Source organism: Fusarium musae, chromosome 5, assembly GCF_019915245.1.
Source record: "Fusarium musae strain F31 chromosome 5, whole genome shotgun sequence".
NCBI classification, from domain to species: domain Eukaryota; kingdom Fungi; phylum Ascomycota; class Sordariomycetes; order Hypocreales; family Nectriaceae; genus Fusarium; species Fusarium musae.
In genome coordinates this window covers 3,818,855-3,840,052 of record NC_058391.1, presented here as the reverse complement: position 1 = coordinate 3,840,052, position 21,198 = coordinate 3,818,855, and the positions used below count along the sequence as shown (strand labels likewise).

General features: G+C 46.1%; 6 protein-coding genes across 6 annotated transcripts; 2 read left to right on the top strand and 4 right to left on the bottom strand.

Moving 5' to 3' along the window:
- Nucleotides 1-2,620: 2,620 nt before the first annotated feature.
- On the bottom strand, nucleotides 2,621-3,881 carry J7337_007675 (uncharacterized protein; the record flags this gene model as incomplete). Its single annotated transcript, XM_044825311.1, has 4 exons — nucleotides 2,621-2,866; nucleotides 2,916-3,320; nucleotides 3,372-3,759; nucleotides 3,814-3,881. 4 exons carry the CDS (start codon nucleotides 3,879-3,881, stop codon nucleotides 2,621-2,623), a joined length of 1,107 nt encoding a protein of 368 aa, XP_044680968.1.
- A 1,776-nt stretch (nucleotides 3,882-5,657) lies between these two features.
- Nucleotides 5,658-6,366, bottom strand: J7337_007674 (uncharacterized protein; the record flags this gene model as incomplete). The annotated part of the gene is made up of 2 exons (XM_044825310.1): nucleotides 5,658-5,685; nucleotides 5,738-6,366. The coding sequence occupies 2 exons, from the start codon at nucleotides 6,364-6,366 to the stop codon at nucleotides 5,658-5,660; spliced, it is 657 nt and encodes a 218-aa protein (XP_044680967.1).
- Nucleotides 6,367-7,166: 800 nt separating this feature from the next.
- J7337_007673 (uncharacterized protein) lies at nucleotides 7,167-8,917 on the bottom strand (the record flags this gene model as incomplete). Its single annotated transcript, XM_044825309.1, has 4 exons — nucleotides 7,167-7,631; nucleotides 7,687-7,820; nucleotides 7,863-8,524; nucleotides 8,574-8,917. 4 exons carry the CDS (start codon nucleotides 8,915-8,917, stop codon nucleotides 7,167-7,169), a joined length of 1,605 nt encoding a protein of 534 aa, XP_044680966.1.
- Nucleotides 8,918-9,561: 644 nt separating this feature from the next.
- J7337_007672 (uncharacterized protein) lies at nucleotides 9,562-10,341 on the bottom strand (the record flags this gene model as incomplete). The annotated part of the gene is made up of 1 exon (XM_044825308.1): nucleotides 9,562-10,341. One exon carries the CDS (start codon nucleotides 10,339-10,341, stop codon nucleotides 9,562-9,564), a length of 780 nt encoding a protein of 259 aa, XP_044680965.1.
- Nucleotides 10,342-12,743: 2,402 nt separating this feature from the next.
- J7337_007671 (uncharacterized protein) lies at nucleotides 12,744-13,141 on the top strand (the record flags this gene model as incomplete). Its single annotated transcript, XM_044825307.1, has 3 exons — nucleotides 12,744-12,852; nucleotides 12,920-13,012; nucleotides 13,068-13,141. 3 exons carry the CDS (start codon nucleotides 12,744-12,746, stop codon nucleotides 13,139-13,141), a joined length of 276 nt encoding a protein of 91 aa, XP_044680964.1.
- Nucleotides 13,142-14,559: 1,418 nt separating this feature from the next.
- J7337_007670 (uncharacterized protein) lies at nucleotides 14,560-15,376 on the top strand (the record flags this gene model as incomplete). The annotated part of the gene is made up of 4 exons (XM_044825306.1): nucleotides 14,560-14,765; nucleotides 14,819-15,149; nucleotides 15,203-15,285; nucleotides 15,343-15,376. 4 exons carry the CDS (start codon nucleotides 14,560-14,562, stop codon nucleotides 15,374-15,376), a joined length of 654 nt encoding a protein of 217 aa, XP_044680963.1.
- Nucleotides 15,377-21,198: the final 5,822 nt, after the last annotated feature.

Below are 21,198 nucleotides of genomic sequence, written 5' to 3'. Positions count from 1 at the left end.
AGTAGCTAAAGATTATAAAATTAACTTATTATATTATTAATAGTTTATTAATATATAGTAGGTATTTTCTTATAATTTTATAATACTTTAGGAAAGATTAGAGGATTAGTATAGTATTAAGCTTAAGGCTATAGATTTTAGTTAAAGGGCTAAATATATAGGTATTAACTGCTTTAATTAGATAGTTATAGCTATTATTAATATTAATTATATAGTATTATATCTTATATTAGTTTTTATAATCTTTAGCTTATTTAGAATTAGGCTTTTAAGGCTAAAGCCTTAGTATTAATTACCTTAACTAGGTAATAATAAAGAAGGCATTTAGCTTACTAAGGCTAAAGGAAATATCTTTTTATACTTATAAATTAAGGCTACTTATTTAGTTAAATTATAAAGTTAAAGGTAATAGCGCTATATAACTTTAAGACTTGCTTTTAAAGTTATTATATTTTTTTAATATTATATATAATGCCTTATATATAATATATTAAAAAATAAGTATTATATTATATTATTTTTATTATAAGACCTTATTAGCTATACTTTATATATTACTATAAAGATATTTTTACTTTTTAATAAATTTATTATATAATATATTTAAACTTAATTTTAATTTATTTTATTAATTATTATTATTTTATTATTTAATAATACTTTTAAATTATATTAAAAAATTATTTTTTAATAACTTTAACTTTTATAGCTATTTTTATAAATATTATAAGTAAAGTAAATAAAGCTTATAAAAATAATATCTTTAATATTACTTTTTAAAATATTTTTAAAAAGTCTTTTATAGCTATTTTTATTATTAATATTTAATTATAACTTTTAAAATAAGTTTATAATATTATATAATATAAAATATATTAAAAAATAAAAAAGTAATTAAAACTATTTACTAATTACTTATTATATAAATATAATAAAAGTTATTTTAAAAGTATTATTTTAAATTAATAAATTTACTTTTAATAAATAGCTTACTTTATATATATTTTATATACTTTAATTTAATTATTTTTATAAATAAGTAATAAGTAATTATTTCTTTATATACTTTTAAAGTTAATTATTAAATTATCTAGCTTTTTAATTAAAAGTAAGACTTTAAGTAATTATAAAGATAATAAGTATATTACTTATATATATTTATTAATATCTTTTACTTTTATAGCCTGGGGGCTAAAGCCTCTTCTAAAACCTGAACCTTAATGTAGTAGGATCTGCTTTAGCGTATAATGATCTGTTGTAAGGGATTAGTGCATATAAGGTAGCCTGAGAATATGCCTTGAGTAACTTAACTGAGCAATGCGCCGGAAAAGGCTGTCACCGAACAGTACCTTCTCAACTGTATATAACGCATGTGGCTCACAACTTAGACACTGTACCAAAATGCCGAAAGAATTACGACAGTAAGAAGCTGGGCACCTGAACGTAGCTTGGCAGTGCTGCCTTTCTCAGCTTAATCTAGGGTACACTCGTTTTCACAAAGAGTGTCTGGGTGGTCAGTGCCAAGCTCACTAGGCAAGGAAGCATCGCGTTTATGCATCTAGACCCATGCTATTCTCATGATGATACCTTTGATCGCGACTACTTCTTCAAACTAGACTAACTGTAGTCCGGGCGTCCCCTGGCCATGGTGGAATCATATTCGCTCTCGTAGCTCATGGCCGGGTTTCAGACGCTGACGTGGCTGTTAGTTTTACAAAGAATAACTGTGGTCACAACTATACGCTTCTCGTTGCCGCTACGCCAATTAATGCTGTCTATATCAGCTTTTCCTGTGGATCGATGGGCTGGCCGAGGAGCGTGGTGCCAGGCCGCCGTCCCACCACAACCGGCACTGCAGCTTCCGGAATGATGCCCCCCACGATATGAAATGGCATGACGATGCGGGTAGAGAGTCTTGCAATTATTGGAAAAGCCCAAGACCAACGAGTCGTCAAAGAACTTGTGTCAGTTACAATACCGATAGGCCTCTCAACCGGGCATCTCGATTTCCTGATAGACAGCAATTCGCCACGAATGCTCGATCTCAGACGTGTCGTTAAGCGAATTAATGAACTGATGGACGAGAAGGACGAGCGAGCGCATCATGAAGACCACAGCCGATGCTGAGCTAAATACTAAGTATGAAAGCGTCCGAGATCCCAAAAGGGAGTTGCCCAAGTTGCTAACTACTTAGTCGTGGAGGCATTGGAATTGTTACCTACCCAGGATCCGCCTCTTTGGTAGCATAAAAGATTGGGATATTATCGGGAGGTAGATCGCGCCCCTCTGCTAGAGGTGAGAGGTCTCTTTGCATATGCAGGACCTCCTCAAGAACATCAACACTATGGCTATGGCGGCGAAAACCGAGCGGCTCAGGATGTTAGTCAATTTAAACAATAAAAGGGATTTAGTGGATAAGATTGACCACTTCTCTCTTTTCATAGAATGAAAGAAAACTATAGCCTCTGTTTTATATATAGTGAGAATACAGCTGTATTTATTTAATACCTACTTCACTCGTTCAGTACATAGTCATCGCTTCTAAGTGTGGCGATCATCTTGGCTGATGCCCTTTGTAACTTGGAATCGAACTGGTTGTAAGTCCAGACCTATACTTGTGCTAGTCGGTATACCCTCCAACCTCGTCCAAGAACTTATAGTATCTCAGGCCCTTGGCGATCCTCCATCTCTTTCCAAATAGCAGAAGAGGAATAGCGGCAAGGACCGACAACAATACCATGACGCCATAGCATGTCATGGTCCAGCCGTAGCCAGAGGCTTCGATAAACGGCTGGACAGAATACGAGATGGCGAAATTGACCATTGAGGAGCACATAGCCAGTACAACGACTAGCTCTCCAGATATCTAGGATTGTCAGTCTTCTTCTTGATATAGGATCGGTTCAAAGACTCACTCCTGGGAAACAGTCCATTGCATATGCAGTCGCAATCGTGCAAGCCCCAACCTGATGTGAGATCATGGCGCCGATACCTATGGCGATGGTGATCCAATGGGCCTCTGTCTGGGCACCCCAGCCATAGAGCATGTACCCGACCGCAGCGAAGACGAAGCAAGGAACAAGCGTGTAGAGTCGCATCTCAGGTTCTTTGAGACCACCATTTCGTCGCGCCAAAGCAATAACGACTTGATCGCTTAGCACACCGATACCCCAACCAATGATGTCTCCTATCAAAGCGGCAAAGAACACAAGCCCGGTATTGGTGGTACTAAAGTTGTAAGGGGGTTCTGTCAGGATCTCAGATATGGTGTTGAAAGAGACGATACCGGCGGTGGCCCCGAAGGCATAGATGAACGCGGCCTAGGTTTGTTTATCAGTGAAGGATATTGGGGAGTTGACAGAAATACTTACGATGACGACGTTGGGAAAGCCCCAGAGAAAGAAGGGACGGCGGAAATACTGCCAGAAAGTCGTCTTGTTCTGAGGAAACCTCACCCACGGCTTCAAGATCTGTTGGTAAGACCGCTTGGGAAAGTCATCAATCATGCCGTTGGCCTGGCTCGGAACCGGCCTGAGCTCCAACCTCTTTCCTTCGGTAGATTTCTCCGCTGTCTCTTCATCCTTCTGAGAAGGAAGGGGAGCCGCTTGCAACCCAGCGAATAGGAAGCGAGGGAACAGTGTCTCCTCAAAAGTAAACGTGAAGGCAATTAGTACGAACGCAAAGATGAAGCCAACGATATTCTGCGACCATCTCCATCCGACGGTGTCGGACATGCTACCACCAGAGATAAGGCCCAAACTGCGATGAGGTCAGTAAAAAGCCTTTACAGGCGTCAGTAACGGATACTCATACATAGAGCCAAGCTGCTGGGCAAAGAGATATACTGAGAGCATGCGACCACGTTCATGAACAAAAAACATATCGAAGATCTACATCTCAAGTCAGTGACACTGCCAGAGATTACACCGATAGGCACCCTACGGTAAGTTGAATGATGGCTTGATACGCAGAAGTCCCGATTCCGTTTACAATCATATTAAGCATCCACTGAACTGTTCCCTCGATGGCAGCAAGCCAAAAGCCTGTGGCGAGACACAGGCATGTTGTCGCGAGGAAGACTAACTTTCGGCCAAGGATGTTGGCGGTGGGCATCCACCAAATATTGACGAATCCCTTGAACGGTGAGTGGTATAAATCAAGAGGGGACGAAGTCTGACATACGAGAAGAAGATAGTTCAAGGCGCTGCCGCCGTTCATGTTTGTCAAAGTGACGCCTGTGTCTTCACTGACAGTAGTCCAAGCCGCTATTGTCTTATCAGCAACGTTGATTGAGGAGGAGTGTTAACACTAACCTCCGAGAGTATTTTCACCGAAGGAAAAGGCGCAAGCGTAGAGTGCGACTAGGAGCAACTGATAATATTTCTTTCGCTTCGACCACGTCTGTACCGCCGTCAGCAATGTATGGAGAAGGGCACCGAACGCGACTCACGAGCGGATCGCTTCCACAGCTCGTCGGTTGTGGAATGAGAACAATATCAGATTGTCCAACATGATCGCTGTTCTCCAACTTGTGATTCACTTTCGCTCCTGTTAGCTGCTGTCAAGGCCAGAATGAATGTGCTTGCATACCGTCAATGAGTTGTTCAGTCCCTGGAACAGTTTCACCATCTATCTGCAGAGCCATGACTAAGATTATATTGCGCTGATAATCTGTAATGGCTTGTCGATGAAAACGAATTGAAGGTGCCACGAGGGTGATTTATAATTCTAGCAATGGATTTGCTGGTTGCAGTCTCCGGATGTTTCATTCCGACGTCGCTTATCAGTTAGTTAAATGTTGATAGTAGCTCGGATACAACCTTGAAGGTCCAAGCGAGGGAGGCAGCTCACCTGATAACAGCCACATCGGATAGTCGCCGAAAAGCGCCTCTCTAGAATCTGGGGTAACGACTAGTGAAGATGAAGGGCGTCTTAATCTCTATCTTTACCCCACCTTTACAATGGAGTCTGATCCTTCGAAGTTCACTAGTCTTTCGCGAACGTAGTCCGCTTACAAGATGGCCATTGTCACGTAATAGCGCGGTGGGGAATGCAAAATGACTTGGATAGCGGAACATCGAATTGGGAAATATGCAACCTACCTTTTAAAAGCAGTAAGATCCAGGCCAATCTCAAGATGATATTGGTATCTCTGATAACAGAACATCGATGTCAAGCGACGATTGATAGTCTGCCCCGCGTTCGGCTGGACCTTCGCTGCGCTAAGCAATTGAAACTTATCTCGATGGCTACCTCAAGTGCCTTATCAAATTCACGCTTAATTTCCATCTCAACGCCATGTGCTTATTAGATTCTGAGTGGTTCAACCTTAAGCCCGCTCCGGTTACATACAGACACAATGATTCCACATATTACGTCTGTCGAATGGCAGCAGTTGCACTCGCTAATCTCAGCTCCGGGTGCTGATAAGTGGAATGTTCAACTCATAGATAAAGCTGCAAGCATGCACAGTGCCAAATGAGAAAGAGAGGGGCACAGGTTTGGCAGATAATTAGAGATATCGTATTATATACTATGAAGTTGGATATAATGGATCCGAAGGATACGGCCGGCAGATCATCACTGCCTTGTCTCAATAGACTGAGACGAACGCGGTGCTTCCAAGCAATCGCCAATCAAGAGTGGTCGTCCAAGATTTAACACTTCCCCTTCTCGAGAGTAGTCCTGCGAGATGTTAGCATCAGTCATTTTAGTAGATATCAATGGGGAAACTTACTCTGTGTGCCAGCTCTTCATGCGTCCCTGACCTCCCTCGGGGCACTTGGAGATAGGAAGAAGGAGGTTTCGCTGACACTCCTGAGAAGGAAGACCCTGACGAATTCCCCACTCATTGTAGATCTCAAAGATAAACTTGCCGTCACCGGACGGCGCGTTGACACACTTGGTCCTCTTCTCACCAATATTGTAAACGCCTTGCGCGCCATTGCTACACCATTCAGTAGCAGCCTTCGCAGCAGCAACCTTGTTACTTCCCCAAGGGAGAACATCCTCGCTACCGTAGCAAGCTGCAATCTCAGGGTACTCAAAGCCAATGGTGCGAACACACACGTTGGCGTCGGCCCAGAGGCTGAGGCAGTCATTGCCGACGGTGGGGTTCCATTCTTTGAATTGGTCAAAGGAGATGCCGAATTGGGCGGAGATCTGGAGGCAGTTGTCGCCGGGCTTGACGTAGTAGAAAACGTCGCAGTTGTCGACCATGCCGGGCTGGATGGGGAGGGGAGTTGTGATGCCGTTGTCGCCCTTGATAGACTCAATGGCCGTGGCCTTCTTGGCTGTAGCGCTGGGGCCGGCAGCGAGGGCACCTGCGCTGGTGGAGAGAAGAGTTGTGATGGTAGTAAACTTCATTTTGACGGTCAAGTCTGGATATGGAATTTGTTGTATGGTTGTTCCTTGAATGGCTGATTGAGCTTGAGACATTGTCTACTATTGACGGAGACGTCTCTGCTTTATATAGATTTTCATCATCAGTATCACCCTCCGATTCAACCTTGCCGAGCAAAAAGTATCTCTCAAAGCCTTCGGTGTATACCCATAGCCATACCATCTTCATAGGACTAATGCAGGGCAAATTAGGCTGCTGCCGCCCGCGCCGACAAAAAGTCCCCTGAAAATCACATTCTCACCAATAACGACCATCGCCAAGGTGAGGTTGGTTCGTTTGTAGAAATAACCGAACGTCTTGGCGTGAGGCACGGAGCGGCACGGGTGGATCGGTCAAATATTTCCGCATCCCGGATGACTCGAAAAGTCGTATCATTAGAGCCCTATGAGGCCTAAGGCTGACACCCGAGGGCCCGGAGAATTCTTTCACGATGTGGAGATTTGGAGTCTCTTGCGGTGTGAAACGGACAATGCTACCGTTGCGACCCCACCAAGGTCGGGGATTGCCTGCTTGGGAAGGCAGTGCGAGGTTTTTGGTATGCTACGTTGTATTCAAGGTAAGCTTCTATTCAGCCGCAGACTAGTTTACGAGGAATGATCCTTAGAGCTGCAATTGACCTCGTATTGAATAGATATATAACGGTACTTAAGAACGCTAAACCAATAGGACAACACACGTGTGTCGCCAGAGTAAGATCGTAACGTTCAACATTCGGTCAGCCATTCAGGGAAATCCACGACACGACTCAATGCTGCCATGCCGCCTAATCCTCCTTTACAATCTCTGAACTTCGAAGGGCATGGTATTCCGCCGTTGGGCGAGTGCCCTCCAACGTCTGAACAGCCGCCAGCCGTCGAGCATTTAGAAGATCCAAATTGATCTGAGGCCCCGTGAAGGAGCCCTTTTTAGTTGTGAACCAGAGGGCTATGACAAACGCTACCAGTCCGGTGAAGACGACCGAGACATAGCTCATGTTCTCGGGCGTGACGGGCATGGTAGTCGGGAAACAGTACAGGATATCGAGAAATACTACCCATGCGACTGAGATGCCATTGATGGCAGCGCCGTATCTACCGAGACTGAAGTACCGAATTGGCAGGACACGATCACGCCCTCGGTAAAGGAGAACAGCTTGGGGAATGACGCAGGAGGTTTGGAGAAAGATGATGGCCGCACTGACCATGGCAGAAAATGCGGTCGAAGAACCGAGGAATATGAGACCGTATAGCTAAAAGATGGGGTGAGTGAGATGGAAAGGGCATAGTTGGTAGATATGGACTAACAGTAATGAAAACAGCAGAAAGAAGCAATGCGTTGACCGGAACTTGGAACCTGGAATGAACGCGGCCCCAAAACTGTGAGTATGGCAAGGCGCCGTCACGTGAAACGGCCCAGAGCGTACGAGACGAAGTTGTCGCTATAGGGTCAGCGTGAGCTTGGTCGTGGGAAAGAAACGTACCATTGGCCACCAGATTAGCAAAGAAACAGAACGCGAACAGCGACATCAGTACCGACGCAGCTGGTCTAGACCCCGTTCCTTGATAGTAAATCTCAAAGAGCGGCAACCCAGTTGTTGTGTTGAGCACAGCTGGCAAATCGGAAATGGCATACATCAGAGCCGCTGCAAAAGGGAACGCGGTTAGTAAACCCATGAGTAACGGATATATCATGACTTTGGGCACGTTCTTGGCTGGATTTGGTATCTCTTCACAAAGATGAGCTCCGCAATCACTGCCTAGAAATGCATAAACTGCATTACCCACTGCCAACATGAATGCAAACCCGTCACTTGACCAGCCTGTTCGGTTGGTAGTATCGTTGAAGATAAATTCAGCTGACGAATGTTCTTTCGTTACGACAAAGAGCGTAATCGTAGTCGCGCTGAGAGTTAGGACAGATAAGATGAAGACCATCTTGTTGAAAAGAGGAATCCACTGCGCTGTGAAAATATTGGCGGCTGTGGCGATCCATATTAAAGCGACGTATATCAGATACTGGTGCCATCGCTTTTGATCCCAGTCTGGATGCCATGCACCAACGATATCGAGGATCATAGATGAGACGAAGTTGGAGACTGAGCTTGAGGCAAGCCACCAGCCGATAACGCTCATCCAACCATTTCTGTCGATAAAGTCAGGATCTCAATGTTTCACTAAACTTTGGTACTGACAGATAGGATGCGAAAGGCTTGTAGTCGTCTCGCGCAACCATAAAAGACCAATAGTACTGCGCCCCAGCAACAGGATACGCCGATGCAAGCTCAGCCATACCCAGCGACACGATGGTGGTCATCACGCCAGCGATAGGCAGCGACCATAAGGTCCCAGCGGAAGACGCCTCAGTCAAACTGATTCCGATTGAAGATCCGGTTCCGAGCCATGTACATGTCAGAGTAAATGACAGTGCGCCTAATGACCAGAGCGAGAAGCGGCGCGGCATGGCTTGGACGTAGCCAGCGGCTTCTAGCTCGAGGGTATCTTCATTGCTAGCTGTGCTTGAGGAGGCACGCGACATTTCGGCGCTTTGTGATACGAGGGACAAGAAATGATGAGCCGTCGGATGAAAAGTCGGGTGATGGTCGCTACGGGTGTGCACAAGAAGCTAAACTGTAACACTAGCGCTTGAAGTCACTTGACGGAAGAAATTGAGAATTACGATACAACGCGGGAAGGAAAATGAAGACTGGGAGATCTGAACCCCCTCATTCTGATGCGCTGTCGATCACGAGACAATGTCTCACTTGAGTTGCACGAGATGTCCGAGTGACGCCCAATGAGAGTCTTGAGAGGCGTTGAATTGTGCAGAGAGATAAGAGATTAGGAATTATGCTTATGCAGCTTCAGCCAAGTTTTCATAAGCAAGTTTCTCAGGTCGCGTGACGTAGCCAGTCACAAATACCTGCGTTCAGCAACAAGGGTATGGGGTTCCGATGCTGCAATATCTGATGAATAAAGCAGCTCGATTGTGTAAGATTAATCTCAAGATAAAAGCGACAACTTAGTACGGATAGTAGCCTCCCCCAGGATATCCAATCCAGCCACGCAAAAGACCGTTCAAAATCGGAAAAATGATAGATATAGCAGATACAGTTCCGATGGCAGACCCAGAGATACAAAAGTCTCCATTCATGACAGCGTAGTCAAAGCCTATTAACCTCATTAGCATTCAATCCCCTCAGCATGATTGGCGGTGTTACCGATCCAGAGAACCCAAGCAGACACGAATGCGCCCGTGCAAGGAATCATAGCTAACAGGCCGAGACGTCTCTTGAGAAAGCGCCGTTTCCAAAGCATGGAGATACCAACAAACAAAAGGATCGCACCACATGCGACAAGGCTGCTTGAGCCACTGCGCAGGAAAAGATTGGCATCCCCATTCGTGCCCATCGCATAAGTGTCGTACATGTCATATGTATCACAACCATCAGGCATCTCCCCAAACCCGCTGACTCTCAAGAACATAAGCGCGCCAGGAAGTGCCAAGACACCCAACACACAGTCTTGGAAGAGCACATCGGTGGCTGTATCGGTGAGAGGTTCGTAGAAGCAAGCCGATAACATGACAACTACCCATCCAACTCGAGGCTTGGTCAAGTAAAACATGATGAGCGGTCCAATGCTGACATTCAGACCAGAGGCCTTGACAGCCACCGCGCTAACAACGCATTGTACTACCGTCATGGCGATGGTCGCCAGAGTGTTGTAGGGTGTCCATGATAGAGCCTCTTTCGGTGGTCCATTGAGATGGTTATAATCCCAGAACTTGAGCTTGTTTCTTGCTTTGCGATTACCAAGGGTGAGGTGCGTGACTATTGCGGAGAGGTGATTGACGATAAAGGGTAGGAGGATGAGAATAGTGGCATTGCAGTCTTTGCGGGGGAGTGAGCTGAGTCCAGTTGGGACTTGGCAATTAGGTGCATTTTTATCGCCGTAAACCATTTTGTCAGCAAGGAAAGGACTTGAGTAACGTTTCACAGAATACGGCTTTGTTAAAAATGTCCTTGGCTTTAAATGTGTTTACAAGTCGCACGACTCCAAGGACTGATTTGTTTAGCTCAACATGCCCATTCAGCCCTGCGAACAAAACGCCTGTGCATATCGCGGCAAATGATCATTTCTCCCAAGCACAAGGCCTGGACGCAGCCAATATTGACGCCAGTTCGTCTGTCGCTGATCATGATTCGTCGGGGGGTGATAGTCATGGTGCCAAGACGCGGCATTATTACAGGGGTTGGCGGAGCTGAAAATTAGGGGTTGGAGATGTCGCATTCAGCCGCTTCTTGAACTGATTTAGCATATTCATTGGAGGTATTGGGCAGGGTCCTTGTGAGAAGTGGTAGGGTCTCTGGTTTTACTTGGTCTGGATGCTGCTCATCGTCACATTGAGAAGATAAGTGATTTGATGGTGGTCTGAACGTGGCAACCTTGATAAAGCACCTCCAGTACCTGGCTGTTAGTCGGCTCCAACATATCTCATCGAGACCTTAACATCATACCCCGGTTCTGGAGAGATGATACCCAGCATCCGCACTTTATCATTCGCCTCCGGAAAAGGCTGACTCTCGCAACGCTGGACAGGCTGAATCTCATACAGCGTGACAAGGGTCGCGAGATAAACCGAAGCCGCACTGAGAGTCATCCCAGGACATAACGTCGTACCTCCGCCGAATAGTTTGCACTCTCTCGTCGAGTATAACTTCGGGTTGTCAATGAACCTGCCAATATCAAGGTGTTACGAGTTCTCACCCCAATACTTCTTATCAAGTTGGAGTTGCCGATAAGGCATTATTACATCGTTGCCAGTTTTGAGCCGGAGGCCCGCGATTGTTATGTGAGTGTCTCGGACCAGACGCCGAAAGCCGGATGAGCCGCTGTGGAGTGGCTTTGTCTCGTAGTATGTCGTGTTCAGCTTTGAACATTCTTTTAGTTATTCTACGTCAGGTTGGTGGTGAATGCCTTCTTGGGAGCCGGAGCGACCTCTCTTTTGATGTCCTCCACGAGATGGGGGTGCAAAGACTTCGAGCTAGGAGCCAGAACGCTAGAACAGATGAATTTTCATTGATGCTGCAAAATTTTAGTTTGAGGTTTAATACTTTCGCCTGGTATAGCTTACACAGAACAGCAGAAATATGTCCACTGCTTACCCCAAGCTTTCGCATCTCATCCTCAGCCTTTATCACAAACAGAGCCGCATCTCGTCTTCAGTCCTGCGGCTTCTCGAAACACCACTCTAGAGAATCGATAGCAGCGTCTCTGGAGCCTTAAACCGATCTCGATCTTGGATATTGGTACAGTAGCTTCCATTATTCCATGCCTGGCAATTGAACGTGCGAAAGTCATCGATGAGTCTAGGGGAGTTCTTGACAAGAGCAGTACCGAAGAAACTATTTGTAGAATCCTTGACTATAATGTCGCTAGTCCTTTTAAACATGTCTTTCTCATTGCTTTTTCACGTGTTGAAAGGGCTGCGCCGATGCATAATTCTGTCAAGTTCTAATATGAATCCAGCGTGGAAGTTTCGGGATGAGGTTTGGGTCATGTCTGCCCGTATCAGATGCGCAATGTAGCCATAAACTATCAAGTCTATCGACCAAAATCAGCACTCTCATAAACCGAGTTCAGGCAGCATTCTGACTACTGGATCAAAAGGTGCAGGGCGGAGACCCTAGATTAAGCGCAGGTGGCCTAGTAATGACTTCATTCACACTGACTCCCCACACAATCGCTCAAATTTCGTTAAGTGACATGAATGGGTAACAATCCAAACTTGAAATTGTTCACGAAAGATTCTAACAGCTTAAGGCACAAAGCATTGGCACAGGTAGTCGATGACTGGCAAGGTTCACCGGATGCACTGAAATTGAGGATTATGCCTAGGTTTGCTACGCCAAATGGCTACGTACGAGGCGCGTGATCTGAGTTGTCAGCTGTAGGGTCTATCCACTCATATGACAGGTAACTTGTTGCCAAATTTAATTGTGGCTTTGCTAATGAGACCCTTCTAAGGACATCCATTTGCTGTAATCTTTGTCCTCATCGAACACTAACTATCCTTTCGCGTACGGATCTTAACCAAACTTCTATCTTCCTGGACATCTACTCCCCCTCTATGATGTATCATTTTATTCCTTAGGCAATTGTGTCGGGTAGCTGGTATACTGCTTGAAGTGACTTTCCAAGAGTGTTATTTTGAGTTGATAGTCCCCACAGCTGATGGCTTACATCACGCGCCTCACACGCGTATCACTTTATTCTTCCTTCTTTTTCTCCCCTTACTTTGACAGTACACCAACATCTCAGCAACAACATCACTCAGCTCTGAACAGCCACACCACTTCATCATGGCTTTACAATTCGCTATAATCTATATCTTGGTCGTCGGACTCTGCATCCTCAGCACTTACCAGGGTGGCATATTCAATGAGTTCGTAGAGGAGGTCCACAATATAGGTATGCAAGCAAGTCCATCCTGGGGACAAGTGTTGACGAGCAGAAGATCACTGGAATCTTGATCCAGAAACAGATGACGAGGATTGGGACTCCGACGAAGAAGAAGATGATGATGATTATGATGACGATGACGATGACGATGACGATGACGATGAATTGGGTGAGTATGCTTACTCGTGTGAATCTAGGTATATATACTAACCAACTATCCACAGATGACGGCGGCTATGCTTCTGGGGCAGTCAGTCAGCAGACTGGGAACTCTGATAAAGCCATATCCAGCAAATGAAGCTTTTCAGGCACAAAAACATTATTCGACAATAGCAATGCAGGTAAACTTGGAAACCTTTCCTACACTGCAAATGCTAACAATCTTTCTAGATCCCACTTGAACCAAAAGTTCGGCGGTAATGCTCACTCTTCGGGCGCCAGGCTCCAGCTTTGACAACTTTGCCTCGGGTGCAAGCCTGGTAATGTCTGCAAGCCTCGTTCATATGGCCAGAGCAAAATCTTTAGGCAGTCTTTCATGCGACCGTCAAGGATCGTGGCCATGAGTTATTATTTTTGTTGCGCGATTACATCAAGTCACTCACATCTACTAATTCAGTACCAATTTACTTTGAACCACCATCTCAGATTAATTAAGGCAGCTAATAAGGCTTCGTTCAAAGGTAGAAGAACCATCATCTGTCGATCTCCATCAATATACTCTCTGTGAATATCAAGGTCAAGATGCAAATATGGGGGTAGTGATTAAAATGGATAAGATTTTCATGTTGCATCGAAACTCTCGTGGCCCATTCACAATGTCACCTCCTCCCCACAGAACACTTCACCCATGCATGAAATAGGTGGGGGAGTCAGGCAATGCGAGATAAATAATTTGACCGCCATCTGAGTTTTCTTCTGTCACAAACCATTTTACCTTTCTGCATGCAGTCAGACTGAGACCAACAGATTCTTACCTGTCAGATCTCTTGGCCTTTTTCGCTTATCCTCACGATGTCTTCGCCAAAATCTCCCGACAAGTCACCTCAGTCTCCGCCTGACGCTGTGGAGGCTTCTGAAACCCCCGCGCGAGATGGATTCATTCAGCCTGTCAGTTCATAACCTTTTGTGTGGTTTCTACTACCCTGCTTTTGTGTGGTTTCTACTACCCTGCTGATGTACTCTTTCAGGATAATGATTCTGACTCTGCGTATTCTTTGGCGTAAGATGGCATGCACTGACACTAGGGTAGGCTTCGCTAATGTGGCCTAGAACGGATGTCAGTGATACTGAGTCCTTGCGTTCGTCTATTTTGAACTACAAGTGGGTTCATGGTAGACGCTTCCATGCATATGGCGATGGAACCTATTGGTGAGAACTCAGAATCCACAAGCTGTTTAGGATACTCATAGAATTAGGGGAGCGAATGACGATCGCCAGCAAGAGGCTGAAGATTTGATGCAAGTCTCACTTCTAAACGGTTTCAATTTCATCATTTCTAACAGAACTCAGTCATGAGTTGTTTCGGGCAGTCCTCGACGGCAAGTTGTATGAAGCTCCGATCGGCAAGAATCCACAGGTTTGTTGTTTACTATCTAGCTAAATGTCCATTGACTGACTATCGCAGAATGTACTTGATGTCGGCTGCGGCACAGGTATCTGGGCCATGTGAGTCACTTCGGTACTGCGAGAGTGCCTCATACTGATGATACCAGCGATATGGCAGACCTGCACCCATCAGCTGAAGTCATCGGTGTTGATCTCTCGCCGATCCAACCAAACTTCATCCCGCCAAACTGCAGATTTGAAGTTGACGACATTAACAAAGAATGGACATTTCCCGAAAACAAGTTCGACTTCATTCACATCCGCTACATGACAGGAACCGTGCCAGATTGGACAGAACTTCTCAAGAAGGCTCAAAGGTAGACCACGTACTCCGTCTCATCTTTACAGGTCATTCTCTAACATCATACAGGCATCTCAAGCCCGGTGGCTGGATCGAGCATGTTGAACTCTGGGGAGACGCCAGAGCTGACGACGACACCATGAGCCCCGAATCTCCGCTCAAAACTTGGGTCAAAATCTTTAATCAAGTAGCAGAAAAAGTCGGCAACCCTTTCTTCTGGAATCCCGCCGAAGAATTCGAGAAGGCTGGCTTAAAGAACATCACTGAGAAGAAGGTTAAAGTACCGATTGGTACTTGGGCGAAAGACAAGGATCTCAAGCAGTGGGGTGCATGGAACCGACAGTTCCTGCTACAAGGATTGGAAGGCTTTTCTATCCGCGGCTTGACGGAGCTTCTAGGAGTATGTCTTTTAGTTCTTGTTATGTTGTGAATGAGCTAACATGGGAACTTCAGTGGGAGTACGAGAAAGCGCAGGTCTTCCTCGTGGAGATGCGTAAAGAGCTGTTGAACCCAAAGCTTCACTCATACGTGTTGGTGTACGTTTTTAATAATCCTAAAACATAATCTGTTGAGGCTAACATATATCTGTACAGAACCACTGTATACGGTCAAAAGTCCGAGGAATAAATCAGGGGGCCTCGAGAGGTTGACGACATTGTCTGTTGCGAGGTATCATCAAGTTTATCAAGACTATGTATAGTTGCTCTTTTGGTGCATCAGCATTGCCTGCGACTGCAAAAACGATTCCGCTTGCGACGATTCCAGGATTTCCCAACAATTTAGCTTGATTAATTAAGATCTCAGCCTGCCCACTCTGCCAATATTGCAACATAGCCGTCGCCAAAGCCTAAACACTAAATTGGGCTGATTCTTCTCTTGGGACGGGAGCTTCTTCTGAGTCCTCCGTCTCGCGACCCTGTCATGTGTCAGGTTCGTGATGTTGGCATGAGCTGGGGTCCTCAATTCTATCATTGCCCCTGACTAAGAGCAGCTTGTTCACTTCAGGGCAGAGTTTCTTCCAGATCTTCCATTTTATCGCCCTCCCGTGATCTAATGATTTTATTATCATCCCCGCAACGTTGCTTCTCCTGGGCTACCAATGTACATGTCCTGTCCCAAAACCTGTTACTGTCCTTTCGACAGAGCCAATTGACCGTTTGTGGCCACTGACCAATCTAGTCTTCTTTACCTACGTAGCTATTGCGACAGGCGTCGATATGGTAGGTCTCAGGCACACCGGTAGGGCCATTGTATACGCATGACTCCCTGTCAATAGCATCAAACCAGTCGTGAGGCGCACAGCTCAAGCCCCAATCCGAGAAGCGTATCTTCCAATGGTAGTGGACAACAATACAGCTCTTGTCGTATTTGCAGTGACCACATGCTATCTCCTCACGGCCTAGAAGAGCCAGGTTATGCACCCGTGAGCGATTCAGGAAACCCCAACCACCGCGGAGCCTGATAAGGTCTACTTCTGAAAGCAATACCTCCGAGCGATCGAATTCGGATATTGCTTTCCATCCAGGTAGGATATTGGGGCCACGTTGCGGCAACAGAAAGTATCCTCCATTCTGTCTGATATTTCGGAGTGAGTCATTAGCTGATGTCGGTTTAGATAGCCACTTTGGTGGAGGATAGATCGATCACTGCCCGAATGCACTCGCCATAGGACATGTAGCATCAACCCACTGCCTCCAGGGTTTGTGGCAAATATGCTTTGTGTCTGATCGGTGTAGTCGGAATTGTCGCTACATGGTGTTTTGTGATAGGGATGATCGCAGCTCGTCACGAATCCCAACCCATCTCCAGGCACCCCTTTTGGCAAAAGAAGCTTTATATCGGCTCTGGTGAGGTTTTTGTGCTTGCAAATTCGGATATATCCTTTGTTTGCAACACAGGCTCGTCCACTAAGCAGCTTCGCTTGGTCTTTCGAAAAGCACAATGGAGGGTGATCCATCTCTTAGGAGTGGCAATGAAGGAGCTCTTCAGAATGAGAATGCGAAAACTTGCAAGTCGCCGAGTAACCGGCCTTTATTCTGGCCTCCCGGTTTTCCTGGCAGTTTTTTTCAGGTGGTGGAACTTCTGATGAACTCCCCTAACCGCCCAGGCCTCCATCTTCTCTTGATCCCGAGATCTCCTCCTATGACTTTCATCTCTCGAACGGACGTATACTGAAAGCAATGGGGGCCATTTAGCTGAAATTGAGATGTATGTTTGTCTTTGAAACCGTCTGAGCACATTTGACAACACCGCTTACGGGAGAAAGGATGGGTAATCAAGTCCTCTGCTTGTAATAAGCGTCTGAATCGGCGAGAGACCCGACGGAGGGCGAAGAAGGCGAATAGCGATGCTTCGTCCCTTGGACCCGATATGTAGGAGACGATCATCAAGCGGACCTCATCGGGGAGTCTTTGCAACATCGACGGTTCGGAACGGCTGTAAGATGCTTCATCTTTTTGAAGTCGCGCAAGCATAGAAAGACTGATTCCTCGAGTTGGTATCAATGGTTCGCCTGCCATTTGCCTCTCCATTTGCGACTCATGGTGAAACTCTCATCTCGGCTTCCCACGGTAATATATCCCAAACCATGCTCAAACCCGCCGCGCGTTGTGACTTGATGTTTACATCTAAAGCGGGGTGACTTGGAATGGGTTGCGAGTTGACAGTACAGCCACCTGACACCGGGCGGTACGTGAAGGCAGTACGTGATAGCTATGATCTTGCTCTGTACCTCCGGATATAAGAGTTGAGTGGAAATGAGAAGGAGTCGAGGGAGGTGAGAAAGAAAGGCCGAAGGAAAAGGACAAAGTGTCAGGATCCTGATCAAAGTCTACATGCAATATCAAGCTTTTGTGGCTAAGCTCAGTGTGTATAGGTGGCAGGGCTTCAATCTCAAACCTTGAGTTAGGATTTCAGGTTGGACTTCAGGCAGCCAACACGTGCAACGAATACACAAACCTTTCTACTGCAGTTTAACTTTCTGTCCTGAATCTATGACAGCTGAACTTATTACACTATAATTATTTAATCTCTTTGCAGCCCCTATCTTTTTCCGTCTCTTTCAACAATGGCTAAAGCTCATGACATCTCAGCCTCCTCTTTATGATAATGTTTTTTTTCGAATCTATCTATAATATTATGCCTGCATGGGCTTGGATATGAATCATAGTGTGGGGATTCTTAGTTTTTGCCGCTAAACATGAAGAATCAGGTATAACGGAATATACACTACAGTGACACAGCAACTGACACCTAAAGCAGAGCGCGCTGATACGGTCCGCATCCTGAACAAATCACGCGATCTAAGAAGTATGAATAATTCTTACTATGAACTATTAAAGTACTGATTCAAGCCACCTAGTGTCTTGACTTTCCAAAAGAGCGGGCACCACTTGTAAGCGTTGCCAGACGCGCCGAGTCGAAAGGGAGCGCAGCACAATTCACATTACTTGCAGGTTTCAGGCCCCCGATTCCTCCCGCTGGTTGTATTGTGCGCCCTGCCGCGTGGCGCATCCCGAAATGTGTTTTCCTTCCGCACGCAACACGCGGGGATCCTGCATCGGGAATCAAGGTTCTATCAGACTATGTTCACACAAATCGCTAAGCGCGGGTTATATAAACACTATTATTACCATGCGTGTTAACGGAGAGTCGACGGGTCAAGACGACGTATTCATAGTGGGCTGTGACCACGAGGATCACGTAGCACCGTGCAGCAAAGGTCGAGGACCATACAAGACTGATTTCTTGTAAACTTAAGACTATATTATGATAGACAGCAATTATGTTCCAGATGACTATGTTAGCATTCTGCTTTATTATCTTCATTCACATCTGTTCCTCACTCTGGCGCAGAATGGCGATAAATGCAACTGTTACGTCAATAACGCAGCTGCTTACCCATTCATGGTGCATGTCATCAACAGGTTCGAGATAACTGTGCCGCATTCTCCACCAAGTTTTCAATTGACATGTTGGTTCTTACCCAACTACGCCGCTGGGCATGTCCCACTCACTATTGGGTCGCATGGAGACGTCCCCGCTCCATCTAGAGATCTCACTCGCAAGCCTGGGGTAATTGACAGCGAAGCATGTGGCACGAATCTCCGGGGAAGTCTGTGCCACATCAAACGTTGCAGTGCAGAGGAAGTGATCAACCTTTTCGGTCCTATTAGACGCCAATCAATCGTGGTAACTCTACAGATTTTGGTGGGTCGGTTCGAGATCTGCTGGTTGATCTTTCGGGTACGGGGTGCCGAACGTTGGGAAAGTGGACAGACTGGATGATCTTCGGAATTGCGGGTAACAGGCCATATACTAAGTCAAAAAAGACTGAAAGATGCTTTTAGTGTTCTTGTGAAACACAAAGGCGATCAAATAAGAGCAGATACTACGGTTAAACAAGTGGCCAATCGTGCTACCTACCCTGCACAGTGGGATTTTATCTACTTATATAGGCTTGCTATTACGGTAGCTAGTTATTTCAGGAACTGCCAGGCCTCTCAAAGACCGGACAGGGAGCCCCTGATGGTTCAATGCGACGTTTCTCCATAATCATAACCTAGACCACGGTATCGTGCAGCTACTGCGAGCTGTCAAGATCGTTTGAGGCTCAAACTTGCAGCATGTTCGACTAGATAGCTTGTGCCAATACAATGGCCTTGGGATGACATATAAAACCAGGACCTATCTGGTTTTGGCCCTTGTTAAGGATACGCATTCGCCAGGCCAACCTTGAAGAGTTTAAAATTAGTCTATCGGCTACAAGTGCGCATACCCAACAGCTTGCCGCCTAACAGTTTGGCACGCCTCGCTGTTTTTCAGCTTTCGAGTTTAGATGCCAATGTTCAATTAGTTGATGTTCGAGCCGGAGTTTCTACTTTCACGTCTCTCGGTCCTTTCTGAAGCGAGCAACCTCTTATGTCTCCCAAATCTCAAGATCTCAATCTGCCAAGTGCGGGGGGCAAGATCCAGGAACCCCAAAGCCAATCTTGGCTTCCACCACCACAATCACCGTCCAAAAGCATCACGTACGCGTACTAATTGAGATAAACATCGTTGTCAACGCACAGGCGCGGCCCAAACCCTCGGATTCAGCATAGAGTTTCGATTTGGCTGCTTGGCGATGCCAGATGCAACGACGGAAAGGTTAGGCGAGAGATACTTTGGGGGCTCCAACCCCAATATGTCATCAAAAGGCGGCGCGGACTTGACCCAAACGGTTGGAGAGCGCATGGAACTCGACCGAGATGCCGAGGATCAGCCAGGGTTGCATTCGAGACAGTTTCAGGGCGTAATAATCTGGGCAACATCAGGCGAGTTTCGGTATTATCCTTGGACAATCATTTATCCCCACGAGGTTCAATATCACGATGAAAACCTGCAATGTCACTAATAACGGCAGTCGTATCGGCATTGACAAAAACTTGCTGAGAAAAGCGTGAGGAGAAAGGCGTACGATACCGTTCGTGGCTTGCATAAGCCAAGCTAGACTCAATTTTATGTGCTTGGGCCTCGTTTAAAATAAGCTTGTGCAGGAAAAATCGGGGGCAAACTTTGGGGTTGGCCGCTGTGGGGAAGCACATCTTGAGTGACTGAGTGACACAACCTTGACGACAGAAAAGGCAACGTCGAATGGGGGCATCAAGGCTCTGCCATTGGTTAACGCGGCATCCTTGTCCTGCTGCTCTCTGAGTCTTTGAGCTGAGAGCACTTCGGCGAACCTTTCTATCGGTGCGTCGTATCAAGTCATGCGGAGATAAAGAAAAGAAAAAAGCATCGACCGTTTTTCGGCTTTGACAGCGAATTTTCTCCATTGTTTTAGTCGAGATGGTGTCTCATGACTCAGTCGAGGGAGCTGAGAGCTCAACTTGGTCTAGACTCGCGGGCCAAGAGAGTCAGACACGGAGAGTCGGCCAATGGGATATGACACGGCATTTGCCGCGCCGTCGCATGGAGGAGGTTAACCGAGGCCTTTTAGCTAGCGACCAGAGGAGTCATTGCCAGGGAATGGGGGGTTGTTGAGATGCAGCATGCAAGGCATCATCAGTGAGGAGACAGCACAGTTTCTTCATCGCTGAGAGTAACAAGCATCAATATGATTTCCATGGAACAGAGATGCAATACTTTTGGCGGAACAAATACCCATCTCAACCTGTCAAACCTCTCATCTCGTACCCCAGAAATGGACCCCGAGTCCGCGTGGGTAACCCCCATGGGCCATGGGGACACTATAACGTTAATAACAGCTTAACCTTAATCGACCCCAAAAAGCCTTGCCATTTCAGTGCTGTCACTCGGATTTCTCTCCGTCGAATTGCCAAGGAACCAGGACATTCGATCCTGGATCAGGAATGGCGCGTCACCTCGGGTTATCGACACCGAAGCAGCGAAGTCATTGAACCAGTTTCGCTGCCAATGCGGGGAAGATACGACTGATTGAACCAGTG